Genomic DNA, 19,502 nt, shown 5'->3' on the forward strand with positions numbered 1-19,502 from the left:
CTCACCTGTGGGTATTGTGTGGCTAAAGATGTGACTCAATTAATTTTTTTTTTCCCATTACCTCTACATAAAAGAAAAGGCTTGCATTTGTAAATTATGAGGATTTACAGCAGCTGGACTAAAAAACATACTCTCTGGAGTGGATGGAGGCTCTATGTGGTGCTTACAAGGACAGAGACGTGTAGTTTGTTTAAAGATTAGGGACCTAATTTAATGCTTTTTTCCCCCAATATTTGAAACATCTCAAAAAATGTTTTGTACTATTGAGCATTGCTCTGTAAAAACTTAAAAATTTACATTTTGAATTTGGATGTTTTTTGTACAATAATGAATAATGAAGACCAACGCACAAAAGAGGCTGAATCTTGTTTTTGAAACAATACAGCACATTCCTGGTTTCGGTTTCATAATGAAATTTTACGATAAAACACATAAAACACCACCAGGTGTCTACTTCCAAGAGACTCGGAGTGAAATAAAGCTGCACATTTTGTTTTTACTCCCTTTCATGCTGTGTGACTTTGAAGAGATTCTTCAACTCCTTCTTTCTTATGCTGTTGTTACTGAGCAACAAGATAAATATTAAACTGAAAGGAACACTCTCAGTGAGTCAGAACATTTCCTGACACAAAGGCCTATGGCAGGCATATTAAAATAAATAAGTAATCATAGCACAATTGCAGGGTTGTGTACTCCTTCGACAAAGGAGGTGCACTTTGGCTGATGGATTATACCTCAGCAATGAGACGGTCTCCTCCTTGGCTCTGTATTGATTATTATTATTCCTCAGACTAATCTGTCCACCTTATCCCTCTTTGTGTGTTTCCCACAGAGCACACACAGGAACGATCCACTACATGATTCAGAGAGACACAATGGACGCCACATCCTTTATGCTGAAATGTGTTTTTGGGTTTTATCAAACACAGCATATGTTTATTTGCCCTGCCCTTACATGGATGTACCCTGTATGCCACTTTGCATGGTAATCCCTCCAAGCTATCCACCATGGCACTTGCTTAGAGGACTTTTGGCAAAGACTATTTCTAATTCATAAAAGCCAAAAGGATGAATTCAAAATTCATGAACAATCTGTCCTGCAACAACCAGTGATTTCTTTGACTGTGGGGCAGTGAAGATGTGGTGCAACAGAAAGAAAAGTTCTGCTTCTCCTAATGTTACAGAAAAATCCATACACACTTGTGTATTAACACACTCGAGGAAAATGTGGGTAGGTAGGTTCTGATGGTTCTTTATGCTAACTTTTATCATTCAAACAACAAATATTGTAGCAAACTGAAACATTGGTGAAAATGAAAATAAAACACCTTTAATAGATAGTGATCAGTTGTTGCTAGTGAATGAAGGTTATTTGCACTTGTATTTTATATTAAACGTCTTCTTGCAAATGCAGTTAATGTTGTATTCTACAGACCAAAGCATTTTTCATATCACATTTGATAAGGAACTTCCTATAGATTTCCCAGTGGAATCTGTTTCCAATATACTGTAAGTAATTTAAGGGATTTTTATATTACCTGTATAATTCCTTGGCTTCAATGGATTGCACAGAAGAAGTTCACAAGTAGGTTTAAAATGATGAGTGACAAACTTAAAAAAAAAAAAAACAGAAACGTTTTATCAGTAGTGAATACTGACTGAAACATTGTACATTGACAAATGTACTTACAAATGTCATTTTGGTCTTTGACTTGGCCTCAAAAGTGTGTATTTGAAATAAAACAAATATTAAATGTGCAAGAGCCGACACAAAATTCCGAGTTAAAAGGCAGCAATCACACTTGTAGTTACTCCTCTAGTTCTGTGGAGATATACAGTATTAATGAAACAAAAAAAATCCAACAAGAAACCAACAGTTCTGCAACTGCATTACATGCCAAAAAACACACCACATCTACTCAAGTTCTGAATGCCCTATGTTTTCTATGAAGACCTTAAATTAGTTAGAGAACTGCCACAGAAAGAGAAAAAGTCAAGCCTAAAAGCCATGCACAAATCTAGGGCTGTTATTCGTAATAATTGTTGATTAACACTGCCATCTAGTGGCAAAAGATCAGATGACGGTGATGATGACGACGGAAATGAAGTGCAACCAAACCCACTATATAGTGATTACTGATTGGTTTAGAGCTACTATTCAACCAATAATATCTTGACCTGTGGGCGGTACTAAAACGAGGAACATCCTTAGCAACAATTACTTCTTCGGAAACTTTTACCTCCCAATATCAACCGTCTTTAAAGTATTTTATGAGTACTTCCACATAGGGAATAGATTGACTGAAGTCTTAGGTTTTCTTTTTGTGTGTTTTTTTTACTTTTAGATGTTTAACTAATCCGGGGCATGGGTCATTAACCGACTTTGTTTACATGGTGAATCAGCTGACAAGCTACTGTTAGCAAGTTACTGTTAGCTAAAATCGAGTCATATGAGCAGTTAATTGTCCAGCAGCAGCGTCGTTCATGGATGACACGTAACCTTAAGGAAGTAAATAACGCCTAAATACACAAGTATAGGTTTGTCTTATGTCGCACTGAGCCGTTCAGAGTATAACAATGCGAAGCTAACGGCAAATACGTTAAAGGCGTTAAGAACACTGGCCCGACGGGTTAAATTGTCACCGTATTAGCAGGCGGTTTTAAAGGCCCTGCAGTGGCTTCATGACAAGATGCCCTTTTCCTGTGGGAACTGGAGAAGATGGATTCGGCCGCTGGTCGCTGTGCTGTATATTTTGCTGCTATTAGTCGTCCTGCCGCTGTGCATCTGGGAACTTCAGAAGTCAGGGGTCAGTTCAGTGATGGATCTGTTTGACAAGCTGCTTCATTTTCATTCTTAGTGCTCTGCTGTTTTAACTCAGTGGTGATTTGTTCATATTATACATAAATACACTTTAGGTGAGGTACTGACTGCATCGGTTTTGCATACTTTCCCTCTACAAAACATGCAGAGTTGGTGTGGTGGTGAAAAACTTGTGAAAAGTACTTTTGATACCCGTAAAAATCAACCGAAAAGCTTACTTTAGAGGAGGTATCAAAGTATTGTTGGTAATACGTACTTAATGGGTTACATGTAAATGTATTGTATGCAAAAAAAAAAGGTATTCACCTGTAGCTCTGATACTAAAGTCATTATTACAGTAGAAACAGTGTTTCACTGTTGTAGCTGGTTGAGGCGGATCTTATTTTGAACATATGTTTGATCAAGTCACAACGAATTGGCTATAATTTTAATGTTTGATTTGTATTACAGCTACTTGACTGATAGACTAAACATTTAATCATTTTTGTTTAAAAAGTAAAAAGAGAAAATGGCACAATGTGCCTCAAATTTTAATTTATGCGTGGAACTTGAATTAATCTACTAAGTTGTTGTTTTTTTTTGCCACTTTAAACATGTAGTATTTGAGTCAATTAAGTCTGTCTTAGAATCTTTGACGTTTAATTGTATTTTTCAGTCAGAACAAAGTGTTGTTCTACTTGATCCTGAGATTCAAAGCAATGTGCTCACCACTGACTATTACAGGCCTAATTTCTAACACTTGGCGGCTACCTTAAATGTTAATTATGTGTCCTGTGTTTCTCTTTTCCTTATAATGACAGGTTGGCACTCATAACAAAGCATGGTTCATAGCTGGGATATTTGTCTTTATGACCATACCCATATCATTATGGGGCATCCTCCAGCATCTGGTACACTACACTCAGCCTGAGCTTCAGAAACCTATTATCAGGTAAAGGTGTCAACAGTCACGTTTAGCTACAAATAACAGTCTCAAACAGGTTTTTAATAGTTCTGGTTTTATTGTTTTTAGGATATTATGGATGGTCCCAATCTACAGCTTGGACAGTGTGAGTGCTATGTTATTCAATTAAAGCTATTGCATAACCTGCATAAAAATCAAATGTATGTATATACAGAATAAGAGACATTTTACAAATGGGATTTTTATTGACTAAATTCTCTTTAGACATTACCTCATATGTAATACTTACATCACTGTATGTCCTCACTTTAACTGTTATTTGTCTTTTTTTTTCTTTTTTTTTAGTGGATTGCTCTGAAATACCCCAGTATAGCAATTTATGTGGACACCTGCAGAGAGTGCTATGAGGCATACGTGATCTACAACTTCATGATTTTCTTGCTTAACTACCTGGAAAATCAGTACCCCAGCTTGGTGATGATGCTGGAGGTCCAGGAGCAGCAGAAACACTTGCCTCCTCTCTGCTGCTGCCCGCCTTGGCCGATGGGAGAGTGAGTTCCTTGTGGAAAAATACTGCTTTTACAGAAGAGATGATATGACGCTCCCCGATTTAATGATGCCCGTCTCTTTCAAACAAGTTACAATACAGTTCCCACTCAAAACTCCCTGAAAATTTCAGCTTAACGGGCAATGACAATTTCTTAGTGTCTTAGTAGAGTTGCCACATTTAAAGATTTAATTGGCTTTTTTTTTTTTTTAAAGAAAGAAACTGAAAGAAAACAACATAAGTTCAGTTTGATTTATTATTAGCTTTGTATTTTATAATGATTTTTAGTTTCTGTGTTTAACCCATAACAACAAATGCAACATATCGGTACTGTTGCATTTATTACGTGGGTGTCGGAGGCCATAAATTCGGCATTTCACTGTTGAATGTTGTCATTTAACTTGTTTCAAAGGTCTACTTGACATATTTTTTTTACGACCATTAATATTATTTATGGTCGTGAATTATTAATCTTAATCTTATTAGTTTTAGCTGTGACGTCATTGTTGTTTTTAAACCCACCTCCTTTTTCCACGGCAATATTCCTCTGCAGGGTTTTACTGTTGAGATGTAAACTGGGAGTGTTGCAGTACACCGTTGTGAGACCCGTCACAACAGTAATCGCTTTGTAAGTACCGATTCTATTTGGGTTAATTATTCGTCTTGGTGTGTGCTGTATCAATCTAGTTTCCCTCCTAGGATCTGCCAGCTGAGTAATGTGTACGATGAAGGCAATTTCAGTTCAACAAACGCATGGACATACCTGGTCATCGTCAACAATATGTCACAGCTGGTAAGTATTCTGCCGTTTCATCCGTTCCGGTGAGTTTGTTTTTAACATAAAGTTGTTCGACACACATTTTGAACTGAATCTCTCTCTCTCTCTGTCTTCTCTTTGTTGTAGTTTGCCATGTACTGCCTGGTGCTGTTCTACCGGGCTCTGAGGGAGGAACTGAGTCCCATCAGACCAGTGGGCAAATTCTTATGCGTCAAAATGGTGGTGTTCGTCTCTTTTTGGTAAATCTCTGCGTGTTCGTAATAGCCGTCATGACATCGACATTTTTCACGTTCACATTCAGTATGAGCTGTTGTGGATTGTTTTCTGTTGTGGATAAATAGCTGTATACACGTGTTGAGGTTTTGTGAACTTTCCCAACTTTTCCAGGCAAGCTGTGTTCATTGCTTTGCTGGTGAAAGTGGGTATCATCTCAGAAAAACGCACTTGGGACTGGCAAAGTGTGGAAGCCGTGGCCACCGGCTTACAGGTAAAAAGGAAGCGCATGCAGTTGAAAAGCAGTTAATCCACGGAGTGTCAGCAGAGCTGATATATTTTGTTTAGCCTCCTGATTATTTATTGATAGTGTGAAACACAACCGAACGCCCCCCGAAACTGTCCATTTGTTTTTCAGGACTTCATCATCTGTGTGGAGATGTTTCTCGCAGCCATTGCGCATCACTTCAGCTTCACTTACAAACCTTACATCCAGGAGGCTGAGGAGGTTTCTTGCTTTGACTCTTTCATGGCGATGTGGGACATTTCTGATGTCAGAGCAGACATCTCCGAACAAGTCCGCAATGTTGGTAAGGGCCTCTTATCTGATGTACTTTGGTTTTGGAAGCATCTCTGACACTGGACATACTTTAAAGATGTTTTTTGTTTTTGTCCACATTGCCAGGAAGGACAGTTATGGGTCGCCCGAGGAAGTTCTACTTCGGTGAGGCGCAGAATGATGGTGAGCGATCCGGCCTTCTCTCTTCGGGGTCTCAAGACGCCATCACAGAAGCTGCATCCAACCCAGTGTCTCCGAAAGGCCAGTATGAGGGCCTGGGCAGAACCCTCACTCCACACTCTTTGTCAGCACCTGCTGGGCTTGGCTCGGCCATGTGGGATGAAGGTTTTGAGCCTGGACCTGAAGAAACCCAAAACGAAGAAAGGACCAACCAAACCAAAGAAACGGCAGAGGGAGATCTCGTTGTGATTAGCTAGTTTAGGCCGGTGTCTCAAACAGAATTAGCAGATATGGTTGGGCGGGTCCCAGTGAGAGCCTTAATGTTTTCTTTAAGGCATTACTGACGCAAGCGGAACAAAAATGCCAATTAAAAAGGACACGTAAACCCAATCTAAGCGTTAGACGTTTGCTAAGAAGTGCAAAGTCAAAAGGACCTTTCTGCCAGTGACGGCTCCAGGAATGTTCAGGGCAGAGCTTCACAATATCAGGAAAACCTGCACTGTACGATATTGATGAATAATGTGATGAGAATAAGACTTCCAATATTTAGATAAATATCTTAGTATGTGGTGTTTAGCTTAAGTTTATTCAAGAGGGCTGCATACAAGTGGAATGCAGCGCTCATTAATCCCTGCACTTGTCCATCTATTGCAAGTCAAAATGTCTCCCATTAAAAAGGTCAGTAGCCTGACATTTCTTGCTGTCTTTTGCAACATCGATATTCGGCACGGTGACATCATGACAGCAATTTTTTTTTATTTACTACGCAGCCCTAGTTCAGTGAAGTTATGTCACTTAATGACTTGTCAGTAATCTGCATTTTAAGCCATCTTATGTTGTACAAAAGAAGCACGTGGCTCAATAAGCTTTGGCAGAATCTGGTGTAACTGGGATAAAAAGACAGTTTCCACAGAGCATCTTTCTCTTCAAAGGACCCGGTCTTTGCACAGTTGTTTCATCAGATGATAGGACACATGACCTCTGCTAAAGTTTGGGTGAATCATCGATTTCACAGCCGCAACACATTTTTCATAACATCGTGACTTCATCTTAAATGTGACAGATAAGAGAAATATGCAAAATGTAATACTTTTCTCCACGTTGTGTTTTGACTTTTGTGATTTGACACTATCGACTAAAGAAGTAATCACATCGGATCAAATCTACATTTCTAAAAGCACATTAAAGCCCAGTCTTTTTTTTTTTTTTTTTTGTCCTATTTAGAGCAGTTGGTTTCCAAGGGGAGGGAGGGAAGGAACGAAGGAATGAGTAGAGGCACCATAAAGACTTAAGGACGCAGCATGTTTGTTTAACTTTAAGCTTTGCCCCCCCCCAAAAAAAAAGTGTCCTGAATGACAGTGTAATATCCACTCTATCTGTATAAATACAGCATATTGCATCTCAAAGGGTATGAGTTGATGCTGTAAGTACAGTTTAAATATTAAGGAAAAGAGTAGCACACAATTCATCCTGAAATGGTACAATCAGCACATTCTGGTAAGTTTCTGTAAATGATTAATTATGTGAAGCTTATTCTCTCGTGTTTAATAGAAGCTGATTCACTAGTCTCAGAGGCCTTGTTCAACGTGCCGTGGAACTCGTCTGTCCACTACATCCATTTTACCTGGTTTACTTTTAAGTGTTCCATCCTTTCCAGCCTTAAAGCTGGAAAACTCTTGCAGCTCTTGCACTTTTTACCATTTACCTTTCCCTCAGATTTTACAAGCTCTTTTTTTTCTCTTCATTGCGACGCACATGGATTTGTTCCGGGGACACTAGTATTATAAAAGTGTACAGTTTGAGATTTCAGCTCGTCAGAAGCCGCACGTATCGGATTGACCGTATCATTTGCATCATGTTCAAGCTCAAGCCTGTTGCATTGCCTTGTTTTTTTTATTAAAGATGACAGGATTACATCAGATCTGATGTAAATGTTCTACATTTTAATTTAACAATAAAACAAATTCTAATAACATTTTAACTTGTATTTATTAAGAAAACTCACATGTGTTGGTGAAACAGTTTGGATGCAAACATCTTTATAACAACTTTGCCTATAATCCAAGAACAATATTTATACTGTGTGCTTAGAAAATTATTTCAAGGTAATAAATCTCCTTTACACAGGCTTTTGTAAAGTTGGTGTAGGCTACTGTAAATCTCTTTTCTGATCAGAGATCAGCGGTGTGTCTGTAAAACTTTGAAACTCCGGAGGACTGGCGTTTCATGAAAAATTACACCGGAAAGGGGAAATTTTTAAAGAATATATGTGAGGAAATGTATAGTATTTAATACACTGCCTAGAAACAAAAAGCCAACAACAAAAAAATTAAAAAAGATACAAAGTAAGAGACTATTAGTCCATCTGTGCCGGTGTGTTCTCTATATGGGCCAAAATGGAGATGGTGCTTTTGTGGAGCTTCACGGCGAGGCTGACCCAGTCTCCAGCTCGCACCTCGAGGGGTTCCTGCAGAACGACGGCAGCCTGCTTCCAGTGGGAGTTCTGGCTGAGGGTGCTGACACTGATCTCCCGGTCCAGGTAGATCTGATACCAGAAGGGAATCGCTGTTATTCTGCCTGCAGACATGGCCTGGACCTGTGAGACAGGGATCAGGGGGTGAATGCAATGAAATTATATGGAAGGAAAAACAACTTTATTTATCCAAGGCTTGGATAAATTGCTGGACTGATAGGTTCATGACCTACTGCAGACTTCTGTTAGATTTCTAACATCTCAGATAAAACGGGGTGCGCTGAATTCACGTCTGGCAAAAAAAAAAAAAAAAGAAGCAAAGGTATGAATGAAGAAAAAATGAAAACTTAGAAGTTTGTGGGGAGATGGATAAAATGTGGGTTCATGTGTCTGGCTTTTCTTTTTTTTTTTTTTTTTTTCTCTTCATTAAGTTAATGTGGAGGTAGGCTGCTATGGGATTTTAATACCTTCAGAGTGAAAGCATAACTTCGACTTTTTCCAGCTCAGCTCTGGTTTAAGAGCACATAAAAAGGCGCCGTTTTAACTGATTGGCTTCGGCTCACGTTGGCATCACAAACGGGCTCCGTGTACATCTTACCTTGACGTCTCGGTTAGTGTAGTTTGCGTTGGCCTCCATAAGGTCAAGAACAAAGAGCTCCACAGTCTCACTCAGATGTCTGCACTCCAGTGTGGAAAAGTCCAAAAACACATGAACGGGTACCTGGAGGACATAACATACCCTTAGCTCGTAAAGTATTTCAACACCCAGCTGTTTTAATGACAAGATAGAATTACAATAATACATATATTTCTTCTCTGTCACAGATTAAAGCTTAACCAAGAAAATAAATCTCCCCCCCACCAACCTTATTAATCTTGACAGAGGCGGCTGACTGAGGCTCACAGAGAAACCGCAGTGGCAGCAGAGAAAGTTTTGCTCTTTCACTAAAGATTCCTTCCCCCCTCCGTGCCACACTTGCGTAGACCACAGAGCCCACTGTTTGATGTGCTGTGATGGATTTGAGTAAGTCTTTGGGCCAAGCTGTGCGTAATGTCTTGTGTGACAGTTGTGCGAGGATGTGCCCACTGAGGGCTTTAAAGATAGCATCTGTTAAAACAAACAACTGTCCCACGGGAGCGCTGCAAAATTACGAGCGCAAACATGATGCTGGAGGAAAATGACGATTTCCAGACCAAATAAAGAAAAGGAATTCAATGGGATTTTGCAGCTTCTTTAACACAGATGGGAAGCACACATGAAAGAGGAGTTCAGAAAACACAGTGCTGGACATCAGTTTTCCAAGGAAAACATTTGTTCGACACAAGAAAGCCCCATACATGGTAGAAAACTGAACTGGACACACAATCAGTCTGATTATCTTACTTTGACTTGAGATTTTTAATCAAGACTTAAATTAGCACCACATCAGTAAAATGGAACCCTCTTGCTGTGAGGCTACACCACCTCGTACAAAACATGTTCTACTTTATTTTTGGTGACAGGCATGCACATTGCTCTCCAACTCAAAATCAAATCTTCTAAAAAAAAAAAAAAAAAAAAAAAAAAAAAAAAAAAAAAAAAAATTTAAGAAGATTTAGTTAGGCTTTCACTACCGTGCCAATGCAAATTTGGACACAATCAACACTTAATAACCCTTGAAGGGCCTTATGAGAGCTCACACTAGCACACACCGCAAGCCAAGCTTAGACTACCATAAACCAAACTGACAGAGAAATACTGCAGTTTGACCACAAACAGATGGTAGTGGCAACTCTTTTGGACATCATGCTTTTCTTTGTATCTTCTTGAGATTTTCTTGTGAGCCTTTAAATTGTGTTGGTTTGGATGCTGTACTACTGGACTGTGCTACTCTAACAACTAATGGGGCCCAAAAGAAGAAGAAGAAAAAACAACGAGTTAGGTGGTATTCAAAGTTCTGGTAGAGCATCATTAGCTGATTTCTTTCTTAAAGTGATAGTCCGGAGTAGATTCAACCTGGGGTCATTTGAACCGTGACATCCAGCCAAGTAGCCCACCCGAAGCTTTTTCGATCTTGGCTGAACATCAGCTGAGTTACTGAGTTATCCCGAATAGCTTAGTACAAGCGCTAATGGAACCTGGCAGTATCTCCAAAATTACCACACTAAAATCACATGCCATGACACCAAACTTCTACAGTAGTACAAATATGGTCTGTACTCACAGAACGATGCATTTGGAAGTTTGTACATAGTCCAGGAGTTTATTATTATCAACACAAGCCTAATAGCTTTTCTGCTGCTAAAGCTGCGTCGACGTCACTTCCTTGATCTGGGAGCTTCAAAGTAAGATGAGGGTTGATCTACTACTGTAGACAACAAAGCAAGGCTGCTCAATTTCTCCATTGATAAAATAATTTCACAACTCTACAACATAAAAATTCATAAAAAAATCATGTAGAATATAGCATATACTTTGTTGTCTACAGTAGTAGATCAACCCTCATCTTACTTTGAAGCTCCCAGATCGAGGAAGTGACGTCGACGCAGCTTTAGCAGCAGAGAAGCTATTAGGCTTGTGTTGATAATAATAAACTCCTGGACTATGTACAAACTTCCAAATGCATCGTTTTGTGAGTACAGATCATATTTGTACTACTGTAGAAGTTTGGTGTCATGGCATGTGATTTTAGTGTGGTAATTTTGGAGATACTGCCAGGTTCCATTAGCGCTTGTACTAAGCTATTCGGGATAATTCAGTAACTCAGCTGATGTTCAGCCAAGATCGAAAAAACTTCGGGTGGGCTACTTGGCTGGATGTCACGGTTCAAATGACCCTAGGGTGAATCTACTCCGAACTATCACTTTAAGAGAACTATAGATACAACTTTATCAATCCCTCGGGAGGTTCCCTCTGGGAAATGAATGAATATATAACTGTACATAATATACTATATAACTGCCAATGAGAGAAAAAGGTGATGGCAAAAGACTTTTGATTTCCACTTCTAAGGTACAGAGAAAGCAGCACGATTTAAAGTTGAAGTTGGGTGGAGATAAAGATGAGGATGCTAACAGCTAACAGTGACTCAATAGCAACCTGCAAATCTGAACAACTCACTGAACGACTAACTGTATTTTCAGACTCAAGAAGCCCCCCAAAAAGTGAAGTGTTTGTATTTGAGTTTTTCCGTTGGTAGTCTCTGAAGAAGTATATGATCTCAAGAAGAGTTTAACTGTTTTTTTTTGTCAAACGTGTCTCCAAAACGTCCTGGTTCCAAGAAAAGTTTTTAAAAACATGTGGTCAAGAAATAGACCCTAGTTTCAGGAAATGGTATCCGCATTGTCGATATATCTTAAGCACTTTACAAGCAAAATCATTGTCAATAGCAAGTTAAAATGGATAAATGGTGCATTTTGCAGGTATACTTACAGTGAACTGATTGATGAAAGGAGCGATATTAAATCCCAGTGTTGGCTTCTGACCCTGAACAGCACTTTCTAGGAGCAAAGTGTCCGACTCCACCAACATGCCATACACCACAATCTTCTCTGGGAAAATTTGTCCTCCTTCTTCCAGCAGACACCTGGTAGAAATAACAGAAATAAAGTCTGAGATATCCTAGTTAAAATCGAACACATCTATAAGTTCAGCACTAAGATGATCATCTCAAATTCAATGTAAACAGAAGCAGATTCATATTCTTTCTCCTTTTGCCACTTTCCTGACCTGGCCAGTGATGCTTTCTCCATCAGCTTCTGCCTAATGAGGCCACACGTTTCCACACAGTCCAGGATGATGGCACTCCACAGCTTCTCCCTGGACGGCCTCTGCAGCATCCCGTGCTCATCCTCCATGTGGTTGAGCCAGAACTCTAGATGCTGCTCTGAGATGCCACTGGAGCGAGCGAGCCTCCGCAGCACTTCCTGTTGCTTCTTCTTTTCCACAGAGCTGTAGGCTTTCACGTGACCTTGTCTGGCTGCGATGAGGGGGAGAAGGGAGAACCCCTCGGACACATCCAGCACATACAGGAGACTGCTGCCGGGTGTGGACGTGGCTGGGTCGGACTGAAAAGCCGATCTTTGCCCGTGGTTCTGGTTTTTAGCCTTCAGTTGGGTGATGAGCTTGGCTAAAGCACAACAAAAACTCTGATGGTAATCCTGATTGTTCAAGAGCGCCATCTCTGAACATTCCAGCATGCAGAAGTCTTCAGTTTGACTCTGATTAGTCTGGAGACAAGCTAATGCACTGCACAGTTCTGCCTCAGAGTTGGGGTTAGGAATGAGGTTTCCAGAGTGAGGTGAACCCACACGCTTGTCCAGATGGATTTTCTGACCATCTCTTAGCACAGCGACACAGCTGAGCCTCAAGTAGGCATCAAGGCAGGAGACGTCGACAATCAGCTCGTCTTGTGGCTTCAGCACAAAACCTGAAGAAACAGCAAAAGTAAACCACCGACTCATTCTGATTACTATAGCACAACAGAATCAAAACTTATCATCCATCCGATATATTTACATTGTGTTTATAGTATAAAATACAACCAAGGTCTTTGGAGAGACTTGCTGTGTTTTCATTATCAAACGGATAAAAAAAAGAAAAGCACATATTCGGTATGAAATATTCTTGGATCTACCTGTAAAGAAGTCCGTTTTGATCGTAAAGATTTAAAAGCTTTCGTTGACGTAAAGCTGCTTGTGTTCAGACTAAATTTTAAATCTTTTCTTTTAGAAAAAAAAAATGGTGAACAAAGTATTGTGTTTGGTATGAGTGATAAATCTCAGGTACTGGTGGTAGCTCTGGATTATCTATATTATAATACCCTAATCCAGAGCCACGCGGGTAGTAGGTTAACTACCAACCGTGGGCAAAAGTAGGAAAAGAACAATAAAAACAAGTAAAGTAGGATGTTTTTATTATATGTCTGACAGGGTTGTAGAAGAGCACGAGCAAGGAAAGTTAAAAACATAGAGAGGAAGAGAGGGTGAGAGAGCAAATCCATTGGCGGGTGAAATGAGATTCAGGAGAGCAGGCAGAGAAAGGATTCCTACTGGAATACCATCTGTTCACATCTTCATGTCAACGCGTTTGAGGAAAATGCATATTTATTGCCTATAAGATTTTCATGAACACTAAAGAGTGTCGCAGACATATCACCATGCACACTTCACAGCAACCGGCAAGCGGATGTTGGTGATCACTGGGAGAGGTGGCGGCTCCTTTGGGGCTGCCTTCTCTAATTAACAGAGCAGCGACATGCTGCTGCGCCCCGGCCTGAAAGAGGATGCACCGAAATGCCAACTGGCACAAGTCGTCTGATGTCAGTGGCTATTACGCTTACAGCGGCCTGTGATGATAGCAGAGCGAAGGATCTTGCCAAATGTAACGTTCATTTTAAAAGGGTCGTGTATTTTGATGGTCTTGACAGTATTAGTCTTCCACAGTATCCATCTGACTTGGTGTATTAGCTCAACTGCAAGCCTTAAAGATAATGAATAATGTGTCGTTGCATCGTCATCTACTACAGTAAAAATATTATTGTCAACACAGTTACTGCATCACGTATTATTTCAATCTTAAAACTGAAAAAGTGTGGTCTTAAACACACAAAAGTCTTCATCCGACACAGAAAGTAATGATAAATTCAAAGAGAATACAAAGCAAGTAATTGATGAGCAAACCTATTTCTTACAAACATAGATAAGACATACTTCTGGCTTAATGGAAGCAGAAAATGCCATGAACATATACTTTAACTATTGTGCTTAAAAACTAAATTCTAAATACGTAAAAAGCCTGTTGTGTGCATGCTTGTCTCCAGCCTGTGTGTTGGCATCTTACTCTTGGTGCTGTGGACAGGGTAGATGGCTTGCTCCCAGCAGGTGTCCTCCTGGGGTCCAGTAGACAGACTGTTCTCCTCGTCCAGGTGGAGCTGGAACCATACAGCCAGAGCATCCAGCTCTCCTTCCTGAGTGACCAGTAGCCGCATCTCTCGAACCTCCCTGGAGCTCAAGCCTTCCAGTTCCTGCAGGTCCCAAATACACCACAGATAAAGCAGGAAATCGTAACTCTTCATCGTGGATCAAGTTGGAATGGAGCTCAACTGTGGGAATGACATGCCCCCTGCTGTCAGAGACGTTTTTAGTCACCTGCACATTGTTGAAATCTATGTTGAGGGCTGTGAATGGCTCTGTGAGAGCTTTGTATCCTCCTGGCAGCCTGCTGAGTCTTTCTGTTGTGTATGGTTCCATGGTGTCATCTGGCTCTGAGCTGCAGCTCACTGGACTACGGAGCTCTCCAGCTGCAGCCATGGACATACCGCCCACTTCTGTAATGCAGAGCCTAGATGAAAACAATATATATGAGAATGCGCTGAGAGACCTAGACGGCCTCTGTTGCTTACGGACAAACTGAGAAACAGACTCGCTGTTGGCATCATGACAGTCATTACCAGAACAAATAAATTTAAGATGATGGCTGGAAGTGAGGTCTATTCACAGAAATGCAAACAGACTCCTGGAGCTTACCTGTGATGCCGGCGGATCTCAAGGCACTCGACAGCCATACCAAACACTGTGGCTCCAGCAGGGATGACTCGTCCTGTGGTGGACTCATCTCCAAATTCACCCTCATCCCTCTTTAGGAGAAGAAACATTTGCTTTTAAAGGGGCCGGTGCCATTTTCACACGTGCTCTGCAGCCCCGATTAGAAAGATTTTCCAGAGGGGCAGCATGTGAGAATGCAAGTGTTTACATAAAACACATTAAACCTTTTGCATTTTGACCGTCCACCCCCTATGCAGTGAGTCTAGAAAATCTCAGGATGAGTCCATGTGTGACTCTGGCAGGTAAAACTCGAAAGGAATCCACAGCCTGCTGATAACAGCTGCCGCTTCAAACTCCTCTCCTCTGACTTTAATGTTGCTTTACAGAGCATCTTCAACCGTGAAGTGCATGTGTAAATGGGCAACTGCAGACAGAGTCCTGGCCTAATTCTCTGTACATTCTCCAGTGTTAATGTGTGACACGCCGTTTAAAGGTTAACTGGATTGATCTACATTTAGTGCTCCATAAGGTAAGTGTATTTGCACGTTAATGTTAAGATTGTGGCGTTTCCTGACCTGTGTTTGCGTGAGTTACCTTAGGGGGCAGCAGCAGGTTGTGCCAGGCATGAATGAGACTCTCTATGATGCCCTCTCCAAACAATCCTGCATCCACTGTCTCTGTCACCACCAAAGAAACCCTAAGCAAGGAGCACAAACCTTTTATGGAAAAATACTTTGAAACAATGATTCGAGCACCTGAGAACTTCAGAACAGAATCGGCTACGGCTGGTTGGACAATTCAACGCCAGGGAGGTCAATTCAAATTTAGGTGGAAGTTGCACCTGTGTGGGATGTCTTTTGGCACTTCCATCTCCAGAGATTTTTTATGAAGGATCTTGATGCTACCATCCATTCCATTAGCGGTCACCACTTCACAGGCCAGTTCATACATTGTCTTGGAGAGCTCACAGGCGTACACCTCAGCAGCTCCCGCCTTCTTCGCACACATGCTTAACGGAAATAGGAAACGAGATATCAGAGCAGGGAGACCTTTTGCAGACAAAATAGGAAGCTTAAAGTCCGGGCGTTAACCGAAGCGTTAGTGTTAAAGGATCAAACTATGACCTACAAAAAAAAAAATGTACACAGCCTAATGAAATAAAAACATTTCCAAATTCTAATGTAAAATATCTCACCCAAGAATTCCAGTGCCAGTACCTATGTCAAGTACAGTGTTGCAGCCGTTTTGAACAGCTTTCTGAATGGCTTGCTGGTACTTCTGGTTCCTCCCGTGGTCATTAAGCATGAGGAAATGCCAGCGTTCCACCAGCCAGTTGGCCACACGGTAGAAGTTCTCTCTTGCTTCTAAAAAGTCTGGTTTCAGCTTTAAGGCTTTGTAGAAATGACCTGCCGCTTCATCTCTGAATCCCATCCTGGACGATAAAAGGAATGAGACAATAAAAACGACAGAATGTTCTGCAACTAGGGGACACATACTGCGAGAAATCAATGCCAAATGGACAGTACCGGAACAGGTGTTCACCCATGCTGTTCAGGATGACCTCATCCGCTGGGAAAACTTCCAGCGCTTGTTCATAGCAGTCAAAAAGATCCTGAATGCGGCCCACGGAGTCCAGCTCTTCGGCCCATTTGAAGAGAGTGAACCTGAAGGACTCCTGAAAGGAAGATGCCACTGAAAAAATGTGACAAATGTGTGTGCAGTGGCAAGCTTTTTTTTTTGGTGAATGGTTAAGTGAGTAGAAGATGAACTGAACTCCAAATGGCATGAAGTTAAAGGACGGTTTCTGGTTCACAGTTTGGAACGCAATTAAGAAATGGCAGTTAGCAGGCATGCAGAGGTAAGAAAAAATAAATATGGTCCTTACAGGAATGTTATCAGTAGAAAGCCCTGCCTGCATCCGTAACACAAAAATCTGTATCTGAGGTTGTCAAATCAAACCTGGTGCATTTTGAAAATACTTTTTGGTGCATCTGTGAGGTCAAAACAGAGCTTCATGGTTTTAAATGTAGGTTTGAAAAAAAATGCTGAATTGAATATGAAGACCACAACTTCTGTGGGTATGTGCTGCAGCCACTGATATCAGAAATATTTCAGTGAGGTGAAAAGAGGAAGGATTCTAAAACAGGATGATGATCTAAAAAAAAAAAAACTAAAAAAAACATAAACCATCAAATCCGCAAGGATTATTTCAAGAGGCAAAAATGAAAGTTTGTGATCCAAAAAATGATGCATGTGAGACAATCCGCAGAAATAGATATATCATGCAAAAATAATAGACAAACATACCCTAAACAAGGACTAAAGGAGTTTTGGCCGGTGAGAAAAAGCATTTGCACGCTGCAGTAAATGTTAAAGTGTCCCAGAACATGAAATAGCTACACTGGTCCACAGCCGCAGAGGACAGAGGCCGCAAAACTCTGCAGCTGTTTTTTGTCGTTATGAAACAGTAAAATGTGAAAACAAGATTATGTAGCTTAGAGAAGAAAAGCGCCATCTCCAACTTTAAGTCTAGTGCATGTCAGGTAATCTTTTACTCGCCCAAACTTTCGCACACTGCGTTATCGTATAATTACACCATTATGGGCTGGTTGAGAGCGTCTACAATGTGTACCAGATGTACACAAACTGGTTTTAGGAGTGATATTATGAGCCATTACCCTTGCAAAGTCCTTGAACATAGGTGCGAGGTTGAGGACGAGAAGGTAGTGTACAAACGCTGTTCCATAGTCCTGGTTGAACAGGCACTGCTGAGCACTCTCGAGGGAACTGGAGATCAGCTCATCTCTGGCAGGGTCCACTCTGCGTCGCCTCCGCGCCCTCCTGCCATGTTTCTGCCTGGCGCTGGTATTAGGCATCCCTGAGGTAAGCAGGAGAGGAGAGGAGAGGAGAGGAGAGGAGAGGAGAGGAGAGGAGAGGAGAGGAGAGGAGAGGAGGGTGGAAAGGTGGATGGATGGATTGAGGCGCGAGAAAAAAAGGTATGCGTGGCATCTGCTCCATTTTCAACATATTACATCAATTGCAAAGTGAATATGAAGCAAAAATATATGCGAGTTGGGCTTGCAAAGCATGTCCGAACCTTGTCTTATTAACATCTTTTTTTTTTTTTAATTTTTATGAAGACTTTCCTGAAACGCTCGTCAACACGTATCGCTGTTTCATGAAGACTTACTGTGAGTTGGTATGACAGGCTGGGTTACGTGATGAAAACGCACGAGGACAATCACAGGAGTCAAACCAAGCGGCGTTACAAATTCTTCCAACACGCAAACGTGAGCGTTACGTGCAGCACATCCGTTAGCATGGATGTAGGCAACCCTACACTTTTAACGGCAAACCTGCCATTAGCTCACATGATAAAGGCTGCTCTGATAGTCACTACGATAGTTTAGCCACATATCCGGTCATACACATGTTTTCTCCGCTGGTTGATAAAAAAACAATCATTGTTTTTGGTATGAGTCGCCCCTCCAAATGATCCTTCGGCGTAGCCTTTGAGATCGCTACCGCTCATCAACAAACGTGTCCGTGCGATTAGCGGCACGGAAAGAAACGAGTCTGACTAAAGGTTCCTGCGGCTCACATGTGGAGACGTGCAGTCGGTTTACAGATTACGAGCGGGACAAATTGGCCACAGGAACCACTTTGAACGTCAGCTGTGATTTTGGAATTTAATTGCAAAACTTTGCAGTAAATGTCAACGCCTCAGATTTGCCTCTGAAGACAAACACAGCTACCGAGGCACAACCGAAGAGCACAAAAGATCAAGATAGTACACGTTCAGGAAAAATGCCACCTATAACAGAGCCGCATAGTTATAAGGACGCAGGTAGTCATCCACTTTTGAACTTTTTTTTTTTTTTTTTTTTTACACTTAAGGAAAACTCAAAAAGGAAGACACAACACATGTCCATCATCAGTCTGGAATAAACCTAGAAAATGTACACTCAGAAGTTTACATCTGATCTGAGGGTGTTGTCCTCTTTGTGCCTTATCATTCAGCTTCGTACTGTTTGTTCTGCAATACACACTTTCCCAGTCTGTCCAAGGCAGCTGCTCTCTGTTTTTTCTATAAGGCCTAAATTCAGTCCTGTGGGTGTAAACATGCATGCATGCAGCAGAGGTTCTCTGTCCTGGATACTTGAATGACTGAGCATAAAGTGTCCTCCCCCTGAGCTGTGCTTGATGACAAGCGTGTTCATCCAGCTCTTGTGCCTGGGAGGACTTTCCATGTGAAGAACAAACCTACTAGGATCTTTGATTGTGTCCTTTTGTCAGCCAGTCTGGGTGCCAGCTGTCGTCAAACACGGGCCGACATTTAAACTGTGTAATTAGGTGACATGGGTGGTTGGCCACTTTTCTGTGTGGTTTTTAAGCTCATTGTTTCGACAATGACTTGTTATTATACTTGTAACGCAGACTTACGTGTTTGCTCTGAGACAGAAAGATGAATATATGACCCATTTTTGTCCCAACTGTTTCAG

The 19,502-nt window shown here is 41.1% G+C and overlaps 2 protein-coding genes across 3 annotated transcripts; one reads left to right on the forward strand and one right to left on the reverse strand.

The window, feature by feature from the left end:
* Positions 1-2,181: 2,181 nt before the first annotated feature.
* Positions 2,182-7,918, forward strand: tmem184c (transmembrane protein 184C). The gene is made up of 10 exons (XM_075463150.1): positions 2,182-2,807; positions 3,622-3,752; positions 3,834-3,870; positions 4,071-4,276; positions 4,826-4,900; positions 4,972-5,065; positions 5,177-5,289; positions 5,438-5,537; positions 5,682-5,853; positions 5,949-7,918. The coding sequence occupies exons 1-10, from the start codon at positions 2,691-2,693 to the stop codon at positions 6,257-6,259; spliced, it is 1,356 nt and encodes a 451-aa protein (XP_075319265.1). The 5' UTR covers positions 2,182-2,690; the 3' UTR covers positions 6,260-7,918.
* Positions 7,919-7,972: 54 nt separating this feature from the next.
* On the reverse strand, positions 7,973-18,568 carry prmt9 (protein arginine methyltransferase 9). 2 transcript variants are annotated; one of them, XM_075463149.1, is made up of 13 exons: positions 18,191-18,568; positions 17,679-17,878; positions 16,527-16,675; positions 16,196-16,432; positions 15,842-16,009; positions 15,595-15,697; positions 14,983-15,092; positions 14,605-14,797; positions 14,297-14,480; positions 12,185-12,884; positions 11,888-12,041; positions 9,074-9,196; positions 7,973-8,598 (listed from the first exon to the last, which is right to left on the reverse strand). In XM_075463149.1, the coding sequence occupies exons 2-13, from the start codon at positions 17,874-17,876 to the stop codon at positions 8,359-8,361; spliced, it is 2,559 nt and encodes an 852-aa protein (XP_075319264.1). In that variant the 5' UTR covers positions 17,877-17,878; positions 18,191-18,568; the 3' UTR covers positions 7,973-8,358. The 2 variants fall into 2 exon arrangements, with proteins under 2 accessions (XP_075319264.1, XP_075319262.1); XM_075463147.1 differs by lacking the exon at positions 18,191-18,568 and having other exon boundaries at positions 16,527-17,771.
* Positions 18,569-19,502: the final 934 nt, after the last annotated feature.

This window comes from Odontesthes bonariensis, chromosome 4 (genome assembly GCF_027942865.1).
Source record: "Odontesthes bonariensis isolate fOdoBon6 chromosome 4, fOdoBon6.hap1, whole genome shotgun sequence".
Lineage (NCBI taxonomy): Eukaryota > Metazoa > Chordata > Actinopteri > Atheriniformes > Atherinopsidae > Odontesthes > Odontesthes bonariensis.